At 37.7% G+C, this 22,838-nt stretch overlaps 2 protein-coding genes across 5 annotated transcripts in view; one reads left to right on the forward strand and one right to left on the reverse strand.

The window, feature by feature from the left end:
• ush1c (Usher syndrome 1C) overlaps positions 1–22,838 on the forward strand; it is a 33,350-nt gene that overhangs the window by 572 nt on the left and 9,940 nt on the right. For 3 of the 4 annotated variants that reach the window (XM_086163067.1, XM_086163068.1, XM_086163070.1), the window contains exons 1-14: positions 9,217–9,340; positions 12,111–12,178; positions 14,641–14,784; positions 14,931–15,069; positions 16,739–16,847; positions 16,944–16,968; positions 17,040–17,097; positions 18,064–18,252; positions 18,337–18,396; positions 18,807–18,863; positions 19,481–19,623; positions 20,513–20,578; positions 21,337–21,488; positions 22,679–22,728. In XM_086163067.1, the coding sequence (XP_086019193.1) occupies positions 9,305–9,340; positions 12,111–12,178; positions 14,641–14,784; positions 14,931–15,069; positions 16,739–16,847; positions 16,944–16,968; positions 17,040–17,097; positions 18,064–18,252; positions 18,337–18,396; positions 18,807–18,863; positions 19,481–19,623; positions 20,513–20,578; positions 21,337–21,488; positions 22,679–22,728 (1,296 nt within the window). In that variant the 5' untranslated portion in view covers positions 9,217–9,304. Of the gene's footprint in view, positions 1–5,472; positions 5,593–5,737; positions 5,844–9,216; positions 9,341–12,110; positions 12,179–14,640; positions 14,785–14,930; positions 15,070–16,738; positions 16,848–16,943; positions 16,969–17,039; positions 17,098–18,063; positions 18,253–18,336; positions 18,397–18,806; positions 18,864–19,480; positions 19,624–20,512; positions 20,579–21,336; positions 21,489–22,678; positions 22,729–22,838 lie in introns of those variants that run through there. The other variant, XM_086163069.1, reaches the window with a different exon arrangement.
• Positions 418–7,349, reverse strand: ccdc77 (coiled-coil domain containing 77). The gene is made up of 12 exons (XM_086163072.1): positions 7,232–7,349; positions 6,431–6,478; positions 5,650–5,836; positions 5,411–5,553; positions 5,136–5,232; positions 4,308–4,398; positions 3,957–4,045; positions 3,709–3,857; positions 2,557–2,818; positions 2,284–2,409; positions 2,036–2,188; positions 418–1,300 (listed from the first exon to the last, which is right to left on the reverse strand). The coding sequence occupies exons 2-12, from the start codon at positions 6,463–6,465 to the stop codon at positions 1,154–1,156; spliced, it is 1,479 nt and encodes a 492-aa protein (XP_086019198.1). The 5' UTR covers positions 6,466–6,478; positions 7,232–7,349; the 3' UTR covers positions 418–1,153.

Consider the following 22,838-nt stretch of genomic DNA (forward strand, 5'->3'; position numbering starts at 1 on the left):
TTTTTACTTCCCTTTCTCTGAAAATGAAACTGAGGGGAATAATCACGCCACCCACTCCAATACCTGCTACGTCACGGTTTGCGCCCTATCAAGATTTCCATCAACGCCCAGCTCCTCCTGTATTTGTTTATCAATTTATGAATTCCTTAATTTACGTGCCATGATAATATCTATTTTTTATATTTTTGTATAAAGCTGATTACACATCTCATATGCTCATTAACATAAACTCTTCTCAATTATTCGATTGAGAAACCGTTTGAGAGTAGGCAGATTCAGAGGTAAAGGTTCCATCAGACAACAAATTTGATTTTTTTTCTCTCCCAGTACATTATTTGGTAAATTTTGTAATTTGTGATGTGGACCAAATGCATAGTATATCGTCATTCTATCTCTGTGTGCTATGACTGTGACCTGAAATGCAGCAGGAGGCATTTAGAATACAACAATGCTACAATACCACAATGCTTACTTGAAGATTCAGATAAATATTGATGTCTTTATTTATGTCACCATGTAGTTTGGAAAAAAAATGTTATTAACATTTAAACTTTTTGAAAAAAACAAAAACATGGAATAAGTCTTCATATATCTGAAAATGATTTTGACTAACTCTTTCTGAGATCGTCCACATTTCAACCTTCTTGCTGGTATGCCATGTTAGAAGTCAAATTCAAGTTCTTTCAAAGAACTTCCCACAGAGTTCTGTTGTCCTTTTGGAATTTTCAATGCCAGTCTTGATTCTAATGTACGAATAGTATTCATACCGTCTTGTACTTTAAATGCCTCGATTGTGTCCTAGATTATCAGTATATGCTTTAAATTATTTTATTTGAAGAAGTTTTTTAATTACTTTCCTCTCATGTAGCCTGAAATTTCTTTTCGCCACAGCGAATCATCTGTGGCCATCTAAGCCACTCCTCTGCATCCTCTCATACTCAAAAAAGGCAGCTGACTATAAACGACTTACAAACTGAAATTGAATGATTGAAAGTGCAGAAATTGCATGGTGTTCAGAGAGTTTGCTTCCAGGATCTAAAACCATTTACTGTTTTTTTGATATCATTTTGACAAAGAGTTTTATTGGTGCAAAATAAAATTACAAAAGTAATAGTGCAGCACTAATTAAATTAACACCCTTCCTATCCATTCTTCAGCTGAATCGCAGCTCATTTTCAAGTCCGTAGATCTTGGCCTTCAGTGCCATCAGTTCCCCCTGCACCTTCTTTGTCCTTGAATTGGACTGGCGAACCTCGTCCAGAATAGCGAGGTCCTGGTTTGGTCCAATACTCAGGGTTACCTGGAGCAAAAAAACAAAAAGAACAGGTATCCAAGTCAAGTCATATGTTATTCAATCAGTTTCAATTCAAAACTGATCTTCATCTTCATCTTAATGTCCTATTTCTTAAAACAACTGTCCCAAACTGTCATTTCATTTTCTTTTTTTCCAATCTAGCCCTTTACTTGTTTATCGTTTAGTATTGAGCTAACTTTACTGAGTAGTTTTAAAGTGAGTATATTACTGTGTGCAGACTGATTCACTGACAATGATATGGGACTGCCAGTGATTTGGAGGAATTACTGTTCAGTGATGTGATAGCTGTTGCCACCGGTGACTCGGATGAGGTGATGATGTAGTCAGATAAAATCCTTCCTTATCACTTTATTGAATTTAGGGACTGTTTTGGTCAACATTTGTGACGCCCTCATCAGCCAGACAAATTTGGTGACAATGTAACAGCTCTGACAATGACTATGTATCCTGGTTGTTCATTTTTTCAAGAGTTATAGAATTTAAGAAAATAAAGTTTAAAAATATCTGGGAGACAGTTCGAAGAGCTTAATTTGAAAATTCGAGAAAATCTAAAACATTGCAGGACAGCACAAGTCTTTTTTTTTCCAGGAAATTCAATTTTTCCACATTTTTTCCATGAGAAATTTAGAAATTTTCAGAAAATGGAACAGAAAAACAGTTTACAAGTTTTGTGCCTTCTCCTGGACAGCTGGAAAACTGTTAGAGGTCTTAGTTCTCTACCTTGAGAAGCTGTTTTTCTACGTCTCTGAGTTTAAGTCGAAGGTTCTTGAGATCCGTCTTGAAGCCCTCTGCCTCCATGACCCGCCTCTTCTCTAATGCTTCATAACGCTGCGTCATCTGCTGAAGCCGTTTGGCCATTTTGTCTGAGCGCTCCTTCACATGGAGACAAATGGTCAATTAAATATTAGCAAAAAGAAACTTTGAGGTGATCCCGGCAGCTCAAGGATTACAGGAACAAGTATCTTCACCTTGAAAATTTCCCTGCTCATGTCGCCCTTCTCCTTGATCTGGGCCAGCTCTGCCTCCAAGGTGATGCACTGCTCCTGGTACATCTTAGACAGACGGTTGGCTTGTTTCAGATCGTCCTGCAGTACCTGATGGGAGTTGGAGGTCATTAGGAGCGAAACTCACATGAATGAGCTCATTTGGGTTTCATTTGGGAAGGGAGAGCTCTCCTAGCATCTACTCCATATACAAAATGAGGTATTTCTCAGGTTTTATGATTAGCGTACACAGATTACCTTCAGCTCCTGTTTCTGTGGCCGCTGGGGTGCCTGCTGTGGCTGCGGGGGAGGCCCGGACATGACTGTGCTGGGCCTGGCTCGGCCTGGCCCAGAAGACACGGCAGACCCAGCCTTCCTCTTAAGGGTGTGGCACGAGTCCAGCTCCCTGAGCAGCTGGTCCTTCTCCAACATCCAGCTCTTCTCATGAGCCCTGGTGTCGAATTTCAGCTTCAAATAATCCCTGGTGCTTTCGTGCAACAAGTTCTGGGTTTGTTGGAGCCTGCAGTGTCAAACGGAAGAGGAGGTCAGTCATAATCTGTATATCATACCGCATAATCGTCTTTAGCACCGAATATTCCTGGTTCGATTCCCAGCTGCTCTTAGTGTGTCCAAGTGTTGTTGAGAAAGACATTGAACCCCTAACTGCTCCCCAGTTGCTGGACGACAGCATATCTGCTGCTCATGGTTCATCCATGATAGGTTAATTCCAGAGAATAAATTTCCGTAATAAAGGATAAATTATTCTTATAATCCTTCAATAGCTCTTCACCAGCAGATTTATACTGTCATATCTGCTCTATAATGACTGAATAATTTAACTGAGTGCAACCCAAGGTTTCATTTTTATTTAAATGCTAATTAAAATCTTCAGGTGGAGCTGATGTCTGATGCCTTAACCACCCTAAATTGGAAGTGAATACAAAAGAAAACCTTTGTTCCCCTTTTTAGATTTCTGTAAATGGAAACTTCTTTCCCAGCTTTTTTTTTTGATTTGTTGCTAATAATCCTATATTTTGCTGCTGATAATGGTGGTAATTTGCTTTTTTGCTGCCTTTTAATTTATTCTATTACATGCCCAGAACTTTTTAGGTATTTTTTGTGAACTAGTAATATATATATATATATATATATATATATATATGTATATATGTATGTTTAATAACTTGGCAGTGATTTTAAATTTTAAAGTCCTAGACCCAGTATCCCAGTAAGAGGATATTAGATAGCTATAGATTTGTAGCTTGGCCCTTTAGCCCTGCTGCAGTCTTACCAAAGTCAAACCTCCACATAAAGAGTTTTTTTTTTAAATTTATGATCCTTGAAACACAATCGGCAAAGGTTATATTTAAACATTTTATAACTAGAAGCACATTCGATGTGATGCCTCACTTCTCTGTCAGAGCTGTGATGTGTCGCTGATCTTCCTGCCTGTGGCCCTCGGCCTCTTCGCTTTGAATCTGTCTGTCCTCCATAAGAGCCTCCACCTGCTCTTTGGCAAGCCGGGTTTGTTCCTCCATCTGAGCCTGCAAGGCCTCCACCTGGTCATAATACGAAAAAACAATAACAGTTTTGCGTTATCAAAAGAAAAGTATATTGAGATGAAAGCACAAACATGCAGTCAGAGTGAATTCTCTCACCTGCAGAAGCAAAGTCTGGTTGTCATTCTTGTACTTTTCCAAGCTCTCCCCATTGAGTCCATCTGAATGTTGAACCCTTGTACCGCTCTCTGCATATAAAGGTGTACAATAATCACAGCAAATAATTGTTTTTAGGTACTTTTAATCACTGTACATTACAATCACATTCTAGCAACCTTTTTATTTAATAGAGAATAAGAAATAAATAATAATACAGAAGAAAAATGGAGGAATAACTCCATCAATATACTCCACCTCTAATTGTTTTCACCTTCTCTCAAGTTTATTAGTCAGTAATCACATAAAACTGATACATGTGAAGACCATATCTGTCAAAAGAAGTTTTCAAACCTTTCCTGGCTACAGCAGGCTTTAACTTTGTCAGCCTGAGACTGAGCTGATCCTCCTGACTAGTTTCAGCATTCTTCTGTCTGATGGTGACCTGAGAGAGATTGTGGCATTAAAATATCCTTAGTATTTTCTTGTTACTTGGTACCATAACCTGAATGAAAAAGAGGAGTTTGCTCAACTTATCAAATAATAGTCACCTCAAATAATAACATAACAAATTATTAAGCAGTGTCACAGTCTATTTTGCGTATTTTAAATTCATCCACATATGTACGATTGAAATGAACAGAAATACGCTTAATGATGTAAATAAATATTCACCTGTGGTGAGACGACACTTTGTGCTGTACTGTCAAGTTGTAATTTTGTGTTTACATGATGTAATAATAATAATAATAATGATAATTTATACTTTATTAATCCCTTGTGGGGAAAGTTGTTCTATGTAATAAACCCATTATGGATCAACCATGAGCTGTAGGCTGCTGTCCATCAGTGCCAGGGGAGCAGTTAGGGGTTCAGTGTCTTGCTATAAATAATAATAATGATGAATAACCTGGGACTATTTCCTGAACTGTATTCCACAATGCAGGCTTATTTCTTGACCTCATTACTTATATTTACAGAGACAGCAGTTAGAGCGACAGTATATTTGCTCTTATAGGAGGCAAACAGGTAAACAACATTCTTTGACGATGGTTTAATGGTTGTGTTGTTCTACAGCAGAAGGTCAAACGGTCCACCTGACTTTTAATGTGCCATAGCAAGAAAAAAACACAGATTTAAAAACCAGGAAAAATAGCCCCCTGGTTCCATGTTTGTACGTACCTTGTGAGGAGGTTCTCTGTGGAAATAAGTGATCTCTCCATTGTCAGGACCCACCAGTGCAAGAAGATGTTGAATTTTCTTCCTGTCGTCTAGTTCTCTGGGTTGCCATGAATGTTAAAAGAACATTTTTTTTATATTTTAGCATCCTCATATCAGCAGATATTTCAAGAAAATTTTGACCACTAATGGCGACTATTATGGGCACAGAGAGACTAAAGAACAAGTTGAGCTAAACTAAATCTGTTATTTTCCCTGCCATTGGCGATGACTCCTACCTGATCTTGAGTCTGTCATTTTCCGCATAAAGCCTCAGAGATTGTTCTCTCTCTTGATAAAGGTAAACCTGCAAGTCGCTCAAGGCGTTCTGCAGCTCTGCAATCTCGCCCTCCCGCTGTCGTACGTCCAACTGCAGCTTGTGCTGAGACAAGTGGGCGAGAGTTGAGCGCTATTAATTCACGTAAGAAAATAAACTTTTAAAGCAATACTACAGAAAATATCCGGGCCTGCATTTTACCTGGTCCTCTGTGATGCTCTTGTACTTGTCCAACATCTGCAGTAACTCCTCTCGTTCGTCATCATACTGAGCGACCTTCTGCTTGTAGAATTCCAAAAGTTCCTTGGAGGGACGTAGATGAGCCAGACGCTCCTGGATGGGGGGCAGCGGAGAGTCTGGTTCCCGACCTGGGGTCTGCACAGTCGTCCTGCAAGGTGAAAAAAGACGAATTGTAGCAAATATTTGGTGTTTTATTTTTGCACAAATTAAATACATAAAAATGTTGTTGCCTTGTAAGCATACATGTGCAATGACAATAAAGTTGAATATAATCTAAATAGTTTGGTGACAGAGAAGGAACTCTGAGGATAAAAAGGATTAAGGAGCAGTGTGACTATGGGGTTAAAGCGGTTGTTCTTGGAACTGAACATTCCTGGTTCGATTCCCATGCTTCTCCGAGCTAGTCGAAGTGTTGTTGAGCAAGAGTCAAATGGTCAAATTTCACAATTTCAGACGTTGTGCTGTATGTATAACTGAATTTGATAATAAAGGTATTTCTTCTAAATGTATTTGACCATTATCTCACAGTCTTTCCCGGAATTTATAAAACAATCAATGTGACATAAGTAAATGATGTCTGGAAAAGAAATGGATTTTTACCAGACAGTGGTTGATGTCCAAATGAAAACAGGAAAAAGTGAAGTATGAATACCATTTTTTTTAAACTATTTTAAACATCAAAAAATCCGTAAACAAATGAATAAGCTCTTACAGACATAGTGTGTCTAGTGAAAGGGTTTACCTGGATAGCTCTGCATCTTTTGTTGGACTTTTCATCCTGGTTCCAACCCTAAAAACAAACAACATATTAAGATACTTCTTAGAAGGGTTGACACCATTTATTGGTATTTCTTAAAGAGTTGTGGTTTTAGAAATGATTTACTTTCCACAGTTAAGCGTCTTAACAAATACCTGTGCTTCCCAAATCAGACTCCCGATAGAATTCAAACAAACACAACCAAAGGTGTGGACAGATTTGTTGACAGCAAAGCTCTGGTACCATAGTCATCTATTTGTCTGAGGGCAGTCCTTATTCACTGACTTAACCATGCAATGACTTCATTATTGATCCATAAATGGGAAAAACAATTGCCTTGGCAGAGAATTACTTTTCCTTCACAAGTAAATGTTTGAGGCATTGAAGTTTTGCATTTTCATCATTAAACCACTTTAAAATTTCTCTTATGTAAGTCGTTACTGCTTTATGCTTGAATAAATACGTACCACATTATTTCTTTTACTAAAGAGAGTAAGACTAAGAGACGTTCAGGGACTTTTATTCACGTGGGTTAATTTAACTTTCAAATTGGTATTCATTTGTGAGTGTTGCTATGGATTGAACTTTTAAAAAAATATCAGTATATTAACTATTTTATGGTTTTTAACATTTCAACGGTGCATAATAAGAAAGTTAGCCTCTCTGTTGCTGCAACAGATATGCAGATAAAAATATACAGTAAAATAGCAGTACGTGTACGTGTTGTCTCTCATTGTGAGGTGTTTAAGTCAGTTCACTCAAACAGTTTTTCCAGCAGTTACTCACCCGTCCGACAAAATAACCGGGTGAAGAAAATTTTATTTTAAAGAAAGTTTCTTGTTGAGTCTTCCGTTGCCAACACACAGAACTAAGAAATTTTGAAAGCCGGAAGTTTACACGGTCTTCTTCGTCCAAAAAAAAAGGTTATATTGATTTTGCTCTGCCATCTAGTGGTAAAGCTGTGCAACTACCGCGTTTGAGAAACGCGTCTTGAATAAGAATAAGAGCAACTTTATTTATCCCGAAGGAAATTGTTGTGCCAGAGTTTCAAGTAAAACATAACAATAATAGATAATAGTAGGAAGGAGGGAGAATAAGAAATTCAAATAAAATATAAAGTGTCAAAGTTAAGGCTATAAAGTGTTTTAAGGTCTTAAAAAGTACAAAGATTTGAATATTCCCTTCGGCTGAAGGAAGAGGAATTAAAAAGTCTGATAGCCTCAGGTAGGAAGAAGAAATTAGAAGAAATTCTGTAGAAGAGTAGAAGAAATCCTGCACATCCTAGGTACACATTTTATTTATCTAAACACAAGAGCCTAACCCTAACCCAAATTCCCATTGTATACGTTACCTGAATCTAAAAACTACTCAGCAGTTATGTTTCCAAAACTGTGTCTTGATATTTTCTACTTGTCCAAAATCAGGATTTTTGATCATTTATTTCAAAGAAAAGCATGTTCTTTTCTTCTACTGACTGTTCTTCATATTACAACTTAAATGATCTTCTCTGAAAAACTCTTTCCATGAATGAAACATAAAGAAATTAATTCCTTGGGAAGAATTGCGATGAGAATATGGCTTGATATGCAGGCGATAATCAAAATACATTTTTCCGAAGCTTATTCTTGTTGTTTTGAATATGATGTACTTGCCTTTTTTTTTTCAACACTTCAATTCCATGTGCAACTGCAAATTCAATGATTCTCAATCATCTTTATTTGTTTATAACATTGAAGTATTGGTATTATACCACTGAGGTACTGTTTAGATGAAGAGTCTGTATTTCCTCCTGACAAGTATATTTTCTTTATATACTTATTGTTCATTGTTTGAAGTTATTTTGGAGAATATTAAGTTTGAGCAGTTTGACTGTATAAAGGCTGTTTTCATTGTTGACAGATCATTAGAAAATCAAGAATTGGATCGATTCATCAGATATGTAACATCCCACATTTTCAAGCCACTACTGATCTAATATTTAGCAGACAATACTCTAACAAAAGCTGAAGACAAATTCAAGTTTTTTAAAGCTTTTCTTCTCAGCAATAGTAAAACTGGACAAATTAACAGAATTGTTTCTGCCCCTTGCTGTACATGCTATTTTTTTAGAATCACTGTGTAGCCTTTCACTAATACTGGAAATGTTTTGTCGCAGTAACCACAACAATGCAGTTGCTCAGTAATGATGAAAATAACGCTCAATTTCCTCCACGTATGTCTAATCCACTGTTGCCTGAGTTACGTTGTGTTACTGTCTTTACCTGCAATGACCTAAGAGATGGTCAAAAAACACAACTAATCCCATATCATAATAAGTAGAAATGTCTTAAGCACTTTAATAGTGCATTTGAAAAAAAAAAACAACAAAACCAACATGTGTGTTGAAGGAAATTTCCGGGATGTATTTCCCCTCATTAACGTTCTCTGTCGTTCGGCGTAAAGCGATGTGATATTGATAAAGTTGTTGAACACCTTCGACTGGCCCGAAAGCTCACACTTGTCAAGTTTCCGAGATGCCGGAAAACACGTGTCAGATCTTGCTCTTTCAGAATAAAAGCTTTTGTTCATTCGTTCTTTTTTTTTTTCCACAAAATTGATGCATGAAAATGTGATCAAAAGATACTGAAAAATTAAAGCTTCTTTGAATCTACATCTAAACTTTAATTACGTATGAATCAGAGTAATTTATAAAGTTCTAGTTTTGAGTTGCTATTTTACTATAAACATCATAACCGGAAGTGTGTCTTATCTGCTGTTGCTTGACATATTGACCTCGCTTCGATCCTGTCAAAACTTCACCGTCTTGGGGATCACGCCTGCTTCTCGGTTTTCTTTTGGCTCCCCTGTCGAAACCCAGCGATGGAGCGGAAAGTTGCTCGTGAATTTAGACAAAAGGTAATATAGGAATTTAATTTAACCCTTTTTTTCAATCATCTGAACTTCAGTATTGTCAGGACAGGTGTTTCTCCCCGGGGGTTGTGAAGGCAGGCGGTGAAAAGAAGCACTTTGTGCTCGGAGCAATATAAGATAACGGAATCTTTGCTTTTAAATGAATGTAATGTTAATTTAGCAAGTTTATATTTGAGAAATATGTACTGAAACATCAAGCCATTTAAGTGAGTCCTTTAATTGGTTTCGATGAGTCCTTTTTGAGGACACCTTACTTAACATACGAGTAACGTATGTTGTTGCGTATTATTATATATTATATTTCTCATTTCACTTGAAAAGTGCTGTAACATTTTATCAAAGCTGTCTTTTTGTAGTTGAACACTATGACTTTACATGTGTGCCTCGTCTTGTGAGTGTCAATGAAGTAAATGTGAGTGTGTGCTTAGTTGTACAACACACACACACACACACACACACACGCACACACACATACACACACACACACACCAAACTGCAGCTGTTTATTAAATTATTGCAATAAGTTATGCGAAGGTAACTATGACGATGGCGGAAGCAGGAAGGGAACATGATATCAGCCCTAGAGTCTGTAGGGCTCACCATCTGTGCCTACACACACACACACACAGAAGACCAGTCATAAAGGGCAACGTAAGCATGAGATAATGCAGGTTGGACCAGAGATGGGCGGTCAAGTGGAAGAAAAGGGGAAATTTATGGTTTAATTAGAGGCTGAGGGAACAACACGGCACAATTTGGCATTGTCTCTCGCTGGGATGTTTTCATGGACATTCAGTTTCAGTTCGTTGCCTTTGGTGCCCTCATTAATGTTGGAGGAATACTGGCAAATTCAAGGTTTGTGTTCCTACAGGGTTTATTTGTGTCAACTGTCAGTCAGATGTTGACAATCACATCATTTGTTTGACAACAATGTGAAGCTACAAACCACATTTGATACTTTTCAAGAATGGTGAGTTGAGGTATATTGCCTTAATGTGTCAAAGTCAAATGTGGCCCGCCACATCATTGTATGTGCCCTGCGAGAACATCTTAACAGGTCTGATTGGCTTAAAATAAACAAGTAAACGTGTGCATTGGCCATAAACTACATTTCCCACCATTCACACAGATCATGTTACCCGCAAAGTGACGGCATCCTGCCATTAGATCGCAGCGTATCCACATCAATCACATTTCCAACAAGTAGAATTGAGAAAATGATGCCTTAATATCCAGGAAGAGAACAGTTGATGCTGATGGAGGGCTGTTTCAAGAAAAGATGGGAATGCAAATGTAACATTTTGGAGTCATAAATTCAGAGTAATTTAACATTAAGGCGTAGTTACATTTATTTTCCATTACATTGAGTTTCCTTCATACTGTTACCATTCCATGTGGCCCTTTGAGGGCCACCGTTACGCCGATATGATCCTCGGTGGAAATGAGTTTGACACTCCTGCCTTAGTGGTTTATGGTGCTAAAGTCTATGTGGTTTTTGCTGCTATAAGCTGGTGAGACGTTTATGGTTGTCATAAAACATCTCCGAGTCATTTCTGCATTGACCCAGCCCTGGGTGCATAATCTGAAACATGGCATTACTACATTGAGTTTATCTAAGCTTCTATCAAGTCTTTGAATGTTTTCAAAACCTCCTGGAGGAGACAGAAGGCTGTACAAAATATTGAATACGATTATAAATGACCTACATTACCTCAGTGGTTATTATTAAAGATTAAAATGGAACACCCATAAGCACAGGTACAAAATATCAGTTTCCCTCGAACAAAAATGTTGGTCGATTGCATGAGCAATTTCCAAGGGGAAGGCTATGGACAAAATGTGGGAATTGTCTTCGGGTCTATAAAAAAACAATAAAATTGTCTTGAAACCAATTTTGGCCCAGTGGTCAGGGGACTAATTTCATAGAGAAGCATCAAAAACAATAATGGGTTTAATACTGAAGCAGGAATCACCTTGTGTCCCTCACAAAGTTGTTGGCAAATCTTATATTACAGCCTTTTAATAGAGATGGTTAGGACTTGTCTTGCATGTTTTTGTATGAAACATATCAAGCGGTGTTATTTTTTTCAATAAACAGTTTTGATTGTAGTATAGATCTGCGTATTCGGATAGGCCCATTTTTGTATATGCAGCAAATACTTTCTAAATCTGTAGACAGTTAGGGTGTCATCCCCCTCGCCTCACAGCTCTGTAGGTTAGACGCCTAAATGGCTTGTTCTTAGCATGCACAGCCTCAGATGAAGCTTTCGTGCGTGTGTGGAAATGATGGGTGTGTTCATGTTCACCTCTATATCTAAGATGTAAGGTGACACCCCAACCTTCCTGCTTCAGCCTCCAGAGCTCTGCTGTCATTATTCTTCTCCGCTGCGTTGATGCTTTAGCAAGGGCGAGCCGTTTCACCTGCACAAGGTGCATCATCCTCATAGGTTGGACTGAGCTTTCTGAGATAGTGAGGGACAGATTGAGTCAGCAAGGGAGGACATGTGTTACATCAGTGAGTGGCCGAAACGTTTCCTCAAAACCATTCTGCTGCAGCTGAGTCGCCATCAGGTCTGTTTGCCTCATGCAAGCGTGCGGGCACATACACACAAACACACAGACACACACAAAATGTGAGACGGCTCACCCTCTGTGGTGTTGACAGTGTTTTTAGGGAGTGTGTGTTTGTTTGGTTGTGGACGTGAAGTGACATTTGTAAAAACAGAGGTCAACAAATGTTTGTCCTGTCTTCTAGGTGGAATTGCTGATTGAGAATGAGGCAGAGAAGGACTACTTGTATGATGTCCTCCGCATGTATCACCAGTGAGTACAGTCTACTGTTGCTTGACCTGCATTACATACATTTGCAATTACACTTGCTATTTATTAATGCCAATAGTATGTGAAGTTTATGTACTCAAAAAGTGAACCAAAATGACAGTTGTGACTGAAGAGATGCTTTTATTCCATCTTCTCCTATATCAGTTGTCAGTGGAGGAAAGGACACACAAATGTTTTTCCAACCTCCATTTACTGCTTTTCTTAACTTTTTTTCCTTCTTTTACACATTTTAAAGACCTCAACCTCCGTAAGCCAGAACTGTGCCCATGCATTTCATCAGGTTTCGGAGAGAAAACACCAGAGGCATTAATTAAATCAAGAGAGAGAGAGGGAATTTCATGTTGGAGTAAAGCTGGAAGTAAGAGCATCTAATTTGACTGATAGAAGAGAGTATAAAGAAGGTAATACTTTGCAGAGTACTGAAATAAGAACACAGAATAAATAGGCATAATATATAAAGATTTAAAAGGAAGGAATTTACACACTGAAGTGGAAAAAAATAAAAGCTTATTTTAAAATTGTCCTTTGATGCATTTAAAGACAAGATTTCAACTAAAAGCTGAATCTGTCAAATAGTTGAGCCCAACCTAAACTTTACTCTTCATCATTATTTATTACATTTACATAAAAATCACTGTCTATAAAATGCCACTTTGTATAAATCTTAGCTTTTAGATGTTTGGAATACATTGCACTGCGGTTCCTGTTTAAAATAACTTGATGGGGGGTGCTGCCAGAGTCGGGGGCTACAGGTCTAGATTTCAGTCATCTTTGTACACAACCATAGCCCTGTGGTTGCAGGGGTTAAGCCGCTTATCAGTTTCCACTGCCCTGACAAGCCTGGCCAGTCCTTTACAAAAGCTTTTATTATGTTCATCCTCCCACAGGACTGCAATGGTCCTGATTAATAATTGAGTGAAGAGACCAGGACGACTGATTTTGCATGGTAGCTTTTAATTTGCTGCATTTACTGCCGCTTCAGTTGCTCCTCCTATTTGATTGTTGCGCTATATGTTAAGAAGTCAATGGCGAAAATACATAAAAACAACTCTGAATTGATGAAATACAACATACAAATAAATATAGTTAATTATACTGCAAAATTATACTACTTTCTACTGCAAAAAAATGTGATATCAATCCGTTCTCGAAGGAATTAGAATTTTCTTCCAGAGTTTGTGATAGTTGTCTTTGGCTCAGACCTGGTCATTTGACGGCCTGCAGGCCACATCTGTCCTGTTTTGTTTTTTATCCAGTCCGTGAAACTACTTTCTTTGAATGTTTTGATAAGTCTTTTCAATCAATATTGAATTTGGAAACTCCTTTTTTTCCCCTTTTGTTTAATTTTGTATCGATGATAACATACAAAATAATGTCAGTACGAGTATATGATCATTCATGATTTTAAAGTTGAAATAAAATGCTTCAAAAATGAAATATTTAAATTACAATTTTCATTTCGTGCAATTTTCATGATACCAAGTTGGCCTGTGCATAAAAATGAAATAAGAAATGTGGCCTGCCTGCCAAAATAAATGCCCACTCCTTTGGATTCTTCAGTCTTCGTCCAAAGTCCGTCAGGCCTCAGGTTAATTCAAGACTTTTAATTGACCGTTGGTGTAAACGTAAGATGTCTCTATTTGTGGCCCTGTGACTGACAGGTGACCGCTCCAGAATGTAGTCCATCTCTCAGACAATGATAGTTGAGAATGCCTCAAACAGCCGACTCTCCAGTGTCTAAGTATAGCAGTGATGGAGAAATTGCCCCAATTAAACTGCAAACCAAATATAATATAAGCAGCTACTAAAGATTTCCTCTATATGTCTTGCCACAGTTGCCTAAATCACATAGGAAAAAGATGTCAAAAACATAATCAGACTAAATTCTGAAAAACTCTTTATGGCTTGGAAAATTTGCATCCCAATGCTCAGTCTTTTTTCCTCTTTGTCCCTTTGCTTCCAACCTGACTTTTCTCAATACTCATTTCATATTCCATAAACATACAAACAAGGTCACTCAGGGACATTCCCACAATTACTGGCAGACTTTCAACCCAAACAAAGACATGGGTATAAAATAACATTTTTTTATAAAGCTTACACTTAATATCTTGTTGTTTTAGAATAAGCTTTTAAGATTTTACTTTTTCATTTGGAAGGCCTACACAGGTGTACTGGGAGAGGAATATTTGTCTGAATCACCTCCCCAGTACCAAAGGGATTACATGAAATGCAACCTGTCAGTGAAAAAACAAAAGAGAAATGAACAATGGGCTTGAGGAACTCAAAAATGCTTCATTGATGTTCATTTTTTTTCATCACTTATTGTTTGAGGTCTTTGTAATTTCTGTTTGTTTCCTTTTTATTGCCATGCATTATGTGTAAAATGTATCAATGTGTCAGTAGAAACTTTAAAAATAAAAGTAAGGTAATCCCTCTCGTAGGTCGATGGATTTGCCAGTGCTTGTTGGGGACCTGAAGCTTGTGATCAATGAACCAAAGCGTTTGCCCCTATTTGATGCGATCCGTCCCCTGATCCCTCTCAAACACCAGGTGGCGTATGATGCCCTCACTCCCAAAAGGTCCCGGTAAGTGCTGCTCTTACATGTCCTGTTTCTGGAGGCATGGTGCTTGCCATTAATGTCATCTTCTCAAATGCCAGAGCTGAGCTGCGTCATTGCTCATCTCCTTCACATTGACATTATGTCTTATGCGCTCTTTCTGAGTTTTGCAGGAAGCTCAAAGAAGTGCGTTTGGATCGGACACATCGTGATGGACTTGGTCTGAGTGTGCGTGGAGGGCTTGAGTTTGGCTGTGGTCTCTATATCTCACAGATTGTCAAAGATGGTCAAGCTTACAATGTTGACCTGCAGGTCAGTGATTTTCCTTTTTTTCTAAAGGTGGAGAAGCAATTGATATAGTACAGACTCTGCTGATGTGTCCTCAGTCACATACGATTCAACTACTCCCAAGTTATTAATTATCCTTTCCCACACACACACACACACACACACTTATATATATATACATACTGTATATATTTACATATGTGTATATATACATATATATGAGTATATTTACAATATATATATGTGTGTGTGTATATATATATATTTATGTTCATATATATGTGTTTGTATGCATTTATGTATATATGTATTTTTATACATACATATACATACATATATATGTGTATGCATGTATGTATATATATATGTGTGTGTATGTATGTGTATATATATGCATGTATGTATATAAATCTATGTATGTATGTATATACATATATGTGTGTATATAAATATATACGTTAATATGTGTATGCCTATATGTATATATGTGTATGTCTATACATATACATGTGTGTGTGTGTATATATATATATATATGTGTATGTGTATGTATGTATGTGTATAGCTTTGAGTATTTTGTAATTGCATAAGAAATAGGACCACATTGAATGAAAAAATCTTATATAATGAGTTTAGAATCACAATATCAAGAGGATAAATATGTTCGTTAATTACAGTCATTCTTTGAAATAGAATAAGGTAAAAATATATTGAGGAAAAATATAAATGAAAAATATAAATGATACTGATGAAAAAGTATTTTCTGTATGTAGAACATCAGTCTCCGCAACAGTTAATTTTAGTTATTTATTTGTTTCTGTTTTTAGAAAAGCTTTTGGTTACAGTCTAATTCCAATGAACCAAAAGATCAATTGCTTCCTTACGTCTACTAATTTGTCAGAGAATAACTTAATAATGGCTTCAGAGCGGAAAGTTCCTACAGCTATCTGAATTCAGTTGGCAATCTAAATACATCACAAGGAATGGATGATTAGATTAAAGTGGGCAAGTCTCATTGTATTTTAGACAACAGCATTCACAATTTATTCATGACTGGTCATTTTCATTATTTTTTTTTTTTTAATGAACAATGTTGTTTTTCTTTAAATCGTTGTCCAGCCCTTGGTAAATTTCTCATGTAACTGCAAATCATATCTGCAATAATGTTTTTTATTCTCAAGTTCTTTTTAGGCTACCCATTGATGTGTAAGTTTTTTATGTATATAGTATACATTAGCAATACCAACAACAACATTACAGCATTTCTAAGCATTACTTTATAGAAGTTTTGTGTGGAACTGAGCAATACCAACAATGCATTTTATCAGATACAGAGAAAACCCACTTCCCCATAACATCACTTTTTGCATGTTGACATCAGTTTCCCTGCTCTTAAATAATGTTTCCCATATTGATCAATCATTAAAACTCAACTCCTGATCCTTCATCACTTTGAAATAAAAAAGGTACAAAATGTATCTGGAACATATTTTATAGCTAAACTCATCTAGGAGATTGAGGTTCAGTCCACTGTTTGCAGCTTTGATCATCAACAAAGATGTAAATAGGTCACATAGATCAATAAATGCCATTGTGGCAGTTTTATCAATCTGATGTGAATTGCTGGAGTCACAGTGACCTGGGTTGTGTAGTCCGATATGTTGATTCCCGCCCTCTTTTCAAAAACTTGCAGGTTGGTGATGAAATTGTTCGTATTAATGGATACTCCATCTCCTCTTGCATCCACGAAGAGGTGATCAGCCTCATCAAGACGAAGAAAATCGTATTGCTGAAAGTTCGACGTGGGTCAAACTCGCCACAATCCCTGATGATGTGATAACATAGATTTGTTTAGTTGTCGGCATTTAAAGGTTTTTCCTTTTTCTTTCCCTCCACAGATGTGGGCATGATCCCAGTGAAAAGGTAACTGCTATAAAGCTCAATGTTTTTCTGTAGTCGTCATCATCGCATCTACTACTCCTTCCTTTCTGCAGCTCAACAGAAGAGCCCCTGAAGTGGCAGTTTGTTGACCAGTTTGTGTCTGAATCTGGGGTGAGAGTTACATTCGAAGGTTTGATCTGCTAATCACAGTATGAATGTTTGCATGGAAAAGAGTGCCCAGGTGCGGCCAAACCCCTCTCCCAGAGGTAATCCTGTGGAAGCCTTCCGTATCTGAGGGAATACACTTTGCCATCTTGTGTGCTTGGTAATAATTGAATACCTTACCTCATCCTTCTGAGAGCGTCCCGTCAAAGGATGAGTGACTGACTCAAAAATCAGTCAGTATGTTGTCTGGTCAGCCCTCATTTTAATGTTGATTCTTTTCAATTCCCTCAATATACACATGTCGCTCACATACATCCGGCTATTGGAATAGTATACTCACAATTAAGTGCCTGTGACAGTTTAAGTCACCATTTTCATGTACTCAGCAAAGTAGGTCAGTGGTGTCTGAGGGTACACAATATTATATCTCAGGATGCCTGTCAGCAATCTAAGCAGTTTCAGTTTTCCCTGAAATTCACATCCTTTTTTTTAATGGAAAATACATGTCTCATAATCTATTGTGTAATTGCCAGTCTCCAGCTGCATACCCCTGACAGTTTAATGAAAATGCACATCTAAAATGGGTTTGCTAGCCAACGGAAAGACTGAGAAGAAAAGAAAACACAGAGTCTTTTTGGTGAGAGCGAACCTCTTGTCAGCTGCTCTCTCTCAGACAGAAGCCACGTACCCCTGAGTGGGCCGGTTGCTTGACATGCATTGAAAATACTGAGGGCAAGAGAATGTCGTCTGGTGAAATAACTAGAGTAACAAAAACTATGATGGTTTTTGAGTGTCTGCGTCAAGGACAACTCAAACCCTTATTATTTCTCACACGTTGGCGAAAAAAGACAAGCTCTGTTATACAGTGGTCATTTAGATGATGACTTTCTAAGTTGTCAGCATGAGCTTAACTATTACTTTTAAATGACACGTTACATCAGTAGATGGTGCTTCTTGTTATCTATGAACCAGGGAAAAAGTAGCAGCGTTGCAGGCCTGGCATCCATCGGAGGGAAGGAGATCAAAGAGAGGAAGGTTTTCCTCAGTCTTGTCGGTAGCAATGGAATTGGCATCAGTATCTCCAGTGGGCCAAAACACAAACCTGCTGTCTACATCAGCAATGTCAAACCAGGCTCCCTATCTGCTGAAGTGGGACTACAGGTACTCTAAAATGTAACCAGAAAATCTCTGACAGCTACAATGTGCCCTCCCTGAACTGTTTTAATTCCTTCTCCCTCATCTTAGGTTGGAGATCAGATTGTAGAGGTGAATGGGGTGGATTTCACCAGTTTGGACCACAAAGAGGTGAAATATTCACTATTACCAACCAGGCTTGAAGCTATGAAAATAAGAAGAGAAAATGGAATCGCTGGATGGATTTAGTGGAGATTTTTTCCTGTTTTTCCAGACCTTTTAAAGCACCCTTTATGAAAGATTGGCTGTAATTGGATTTATTGGCCATTTTTAAATCCCAGTAAATATTTAAAATATGCTTAAACGGTTAACCAAAGGCGAAAGCTAAAAAATATAGCTGACCACAGGGTACTAGATTTTTTTAAGGCTATTCTTCTCTGTGTATTTTAATTCAGTTGTTTATCATCTTTACACTTTAGGAATGCATCTGTACATGCCATTTGGTGTGTTTGAATAAAATGATTAGAATATCATATTGAAATAAACTAATGTGAATGGCTCCCCTGCTGTTATAATCACAGGCTGTCAGAGTGCTGAAGAGCGGCAGGAGTCTAACTATTACTGTTCTGACAGGAGCTGTAAGTATTCTTTTATATATCTAATATCTGATGTATCTAAATTCCCAACCTTTACAAGGTTGGACCCGGTGTGTTGTGGTGCTGCTTTAACTTGTCTGTGTTCAAAAGAGTTTTATTGAAATGATCTCAAGCTGATTTCCTGAAAAGGAAGCTGGCAAGATGAAATATGCTTCATCATACCTTTTAAAGTGTGAATAATGAATAACGAAAGTAAAAGGATTTCTCATCGCTCCTGATTTACATCTCCGCACGCAACAGACCACTACACCTCTTTGTTTCGTCTGCAGAAAATGAGCCGGTTTAGGTCCCTGCCTGTGTGTCAGCAGCGCCGGCACATAACATCAGTCAATTCATAGGCCAGATTGTTTTCCTTGATGACACCCATAAAACCTAAAAATGTTTCTTGTTGTTTTTCCCCGGGGATGGATTGACAAATGCAATTGTTTGAAAGTCTCAGTATTTTCCAGCTTCATTGGTTGCTTTTCCATCAGTGGTTTCTTTCACCTCTGCTGTTGCTTTGTTTATGGTGATAAAATGAGACGTAATTTCTGATGAGCAAGATATTTTTAGGGATGAACATTCATACAACATACATCTCATTTTCACGTCTCTTTCAGGGCAGGGAGCTGTTCATGTCAGATGAAGAGCGTCTGGCATTGGAGTCCATCAGAGAGTTGGAAAGGCAGGAGCTGATGCATAAAAAGAAGGTTGCCCTTGAAACCAACAAAATCATTAAGGAGCAGCAGGAGAAAGAAAGACAGTGAGTTAACTGTAGAAAATGTTTGTACAGTGTAAGAATAATGGAATGGTGATAAACTATTCAACCGTATCGCTGAAAAGCAATGCAAATGTCAAATGAAGGCCTGCCTCAACTAGAAAGTCAGACAGCTGTACCAGAAAATAGAAAAGAAAGGATTTAAAATAAACATGTTTTGTTTGTGAGAGCAAAGTAATCCCGGTAACAACATTTCAGACATCTTGATCTACAGCATTGCTGTCCACTCTGTTTTTGTAATCATATTATCTGTCACAACATTGATAAATCAGTAAAAAGGTATTGTTAATTTTGATGTCTTAAAGAAGGAAATGGTAACTTATTAGTCAAATTCAATCCAAAACGACAACATCCTACAATTATCTCTCCTGTCTACCTAGCCTGGGTAGGTGAAATATATCCACATATGATAAGTTCAAGCAACTCAAATGTTCTTGGGGCATTTCATGTGGGAAGCTCATCTTTAACGGCAATCAGAATAGGAAAACTGATGTCTACTATTTCTCACAGTACATTAATTTAACAGGGTAGCATATGCTTTTGCAACGGGTATAAAGGATGTCAACATGGCCTTCAGGGATGATTCTAACCAAGGATGGAAAGGAGCGTACATTTTAGCCTCCATTATATGGAAACCTTATAATTCACGTTGGGCTATTTTTCTGTTTTTCATTTGTAGATATAGATGACACTGTCATTTTTTGTAGCCTCTTCATAGCAGAACATTGGATTCTGAATAATAGGGCTGCATATCACATCTAGCAGGGGTACTCTGGGTAGCTGCCATAAACTATCTACTTTATATATTGATGGTCTGTATCTTGTTATGTGGACAGGTGCGTAATAATAAGATAATTTATATCATCCCTAACAGGAGAAAGATGGAAATCTCTCAGAAAACTGCTGAGGAAGAAGAGCGCTACAGGAAGGAGATGGAGAAGTAGATTTTTATTGCTCATAAAACTGTTATTCAGCATTTTGTCAACACATGAGATATGCTTTATGACAGGAGCGTCAAACTCATTTTGGTCCGAGGGCCTCATGATGTCAAGGGGGCTGGACCAGTAAAATCATTACCTAGAAGCAACACTAAGTCCAAATTTTTCCTTTGTATTAGTTTAAGGGAGGTAAACAGGTAAAGTATAAAAATATTTATATGTAATAAAGTGTTCCTCTGAAAATACATGACAAATTGATATTAAAAAATTATATTAAAAAGTAATTGATGAAATTACATCCAAAAAATATTGCTGAGTTAAAAGAGAAAATCTTGTCAGTAGAATTTATTAGAAAATTGATTGTTAGCATTTATAAGAGGACGTATAATGTTTACAAGGCTAATGGTGGCTATTCTGGTTATTAAATCAATCTTTTTAATTTTGCACTTTTTGTTTTTGTTTTGCCATCATTTTTGTGGTTTTTATCGTTTTGATAATGTCACAGAGGTTTTTTTTTATCAAAAATAATTCTGTTTTCAAATTTTGAAGCAAAAAATACATCGCAGAGTTACTTTTTCATTTTTTCCTTGCCCGTTTTTTTTTTTTTTTAAACCCACTGTATAAAAGCCCCAGATGCATGTGAGAAAAAACACGCGGGCCGCAAGGCAGGTGGCCATAAAACATTGTTCTGTGGGCTGCAATTGGCCCGCGGGCCTGAGACCCCCGCTTTATGATTTCCTTGGTATGTTGTGTGCCTCAGGATTGAGGCAGCGGAGAAAAAGCACCAACAAGAGTGGGAGGAGGACTGGGGGACTGAAGACAGACCTAAGAGTCCCCCCCGTACTCCAAAGAGCCCGTCTCCCGCCCCACCGGAGAATCAACGCACCCCCAGCCCAAAGGCCAAAAGTTCTCGTAAGGACGCCTGATACAGAAGTGCATGGATTTTCTCAAGGCATTGCCGTTTTCCCTCAGAACTCCAAGTAACTTTGCATGCTCTCTTTCTGTTGCTACTGGTTCTGCCCTCCCCCTTCCCCCTTCTAAGATGATGAAAACATCTCCTTCGAACAGGAAGGCATAGAGGAGGAGCAACATGGTGAAGTGAGTCTGAACTGAAGTAGGAGGATATTGAAGCGAATAAACAAACTCCTTCTAGATTTCCTTTGACCACTAAAATATAACCATGGATCGGTAGCTTGTAGTTTTTCATAGACAATTACAGAGGTTTTGAGTTGGCAACTCCACTTTGAAGAGTGTTCATGTTTTATTCTGACTAAATGAAACGCTTTAATCTGTTTTTTTCTATTTTGATTTTCTGTTTTCCTTTGAGTGCCTTCACATGGCTGTTGTTTCACATCTTTGCATTTAAACAGAATCATTGCTTAGACTGAGCAATTCTGAATGCATTTGAGTGTTGAAGTGCGGTTTATATGAGAATGTATAATATGCTTTCCCCTGTTTACTCACCGTAGTAGAGGGAGATTAGTTGAATAAATCAGTATCTCTCTGACTGATTATCTAGTTGCACCCTTAGAGGAAGCTTGCAGATGGTAAATGAGCTGATATTAAGTTAAAATCAATGAAGTCTGTGGAAAAACAAAACAAAACAAAAAATTGTACAACTAAAAAAAGATTAAATGCAACAAATAGAAAATGGAGCCCGCAAATACTGGAGCAATGTGTGCTTTACCTCTATTGCAGGTCTGATAAACTGACAAACTGTTGGTTTGATCCAAGCCGTTTACTCTTAGAAGTCATCTTTCCGATGTGGCTTTAAGTTGTGTGGAGAACTTGGGTCCGTGCGTGTCCTTGTAGTTGTGCAGATTCGGTCTCGCTGATGTCAATCCAGTCTTTTCCCTGTTATGATGACCTGCTAGCATGAGGGATTTGTTCCCTAACAAACATAGTGAATCTTTAAAATCTGGTATGAATATTGCAGTGTGCAGTGACAACGTTTACTCCTTTGCATATTGCAAAGAAGCTTGTGGATAAACTGGATGAAACATAATAACAGAATTATAAAATAACAAGCTGTGGGTGGATAGTGAGAAGATGAATTCATGATTTGTTTTGTGTGAGAGTCACATGTTTCATCTGTGTCTTAGCATTTGGCTGGTTTTATCGATATGAGGGGAAACTACCTTCACTCCGCAAGGTACTGTCAGCTTCCTGTGTGTGCTGTGGTGATGAAGTCGATATAAGAGTGGTTGGCTCTTTTTCAGATTACAGATTATTTGTTTTTCTCCCTTTCATAATCATAAGAAA

This window comes from Fistularia commersonii, chromosome 17, assembly GCF_037954325.1.
Source record: "Fistularia commersonii isolate RoL2024-O1a breed Wild chromosome 17, RoL_Fcom_v1.0, whole genome shotgun sequence".
In the NCBI taxonomy this organism is placed as follows: Eukaryota; Metazoa; Chordata; class Actinopteri; order Syngnathiformes; family Fistulariidae; genus Fistularia; species Fistularia commersonii.

Coding starts and splice junctions, on each gene's coding strand:
- ccdc77 (XM_086163072.1), bottom strand. CDS start 6,465: ATGAAAAGTCCAACAAAAGATGCAGAGCTATCCAG. Junction 5,554..5,649: donor AGAGCATCACAGAGGACCAG/GTAAAATGCAGG, acceptor CACTTGTCTCAG/CACAAGCTGCAGTTGGACGT. Junction 3,858..3,956: donor ACCAGACTTTGCTTCTGCAG/GTGAGAGAATTC, acceptor TATTATGACCAG/GTGGAGGCCTTGCAGGCTCA.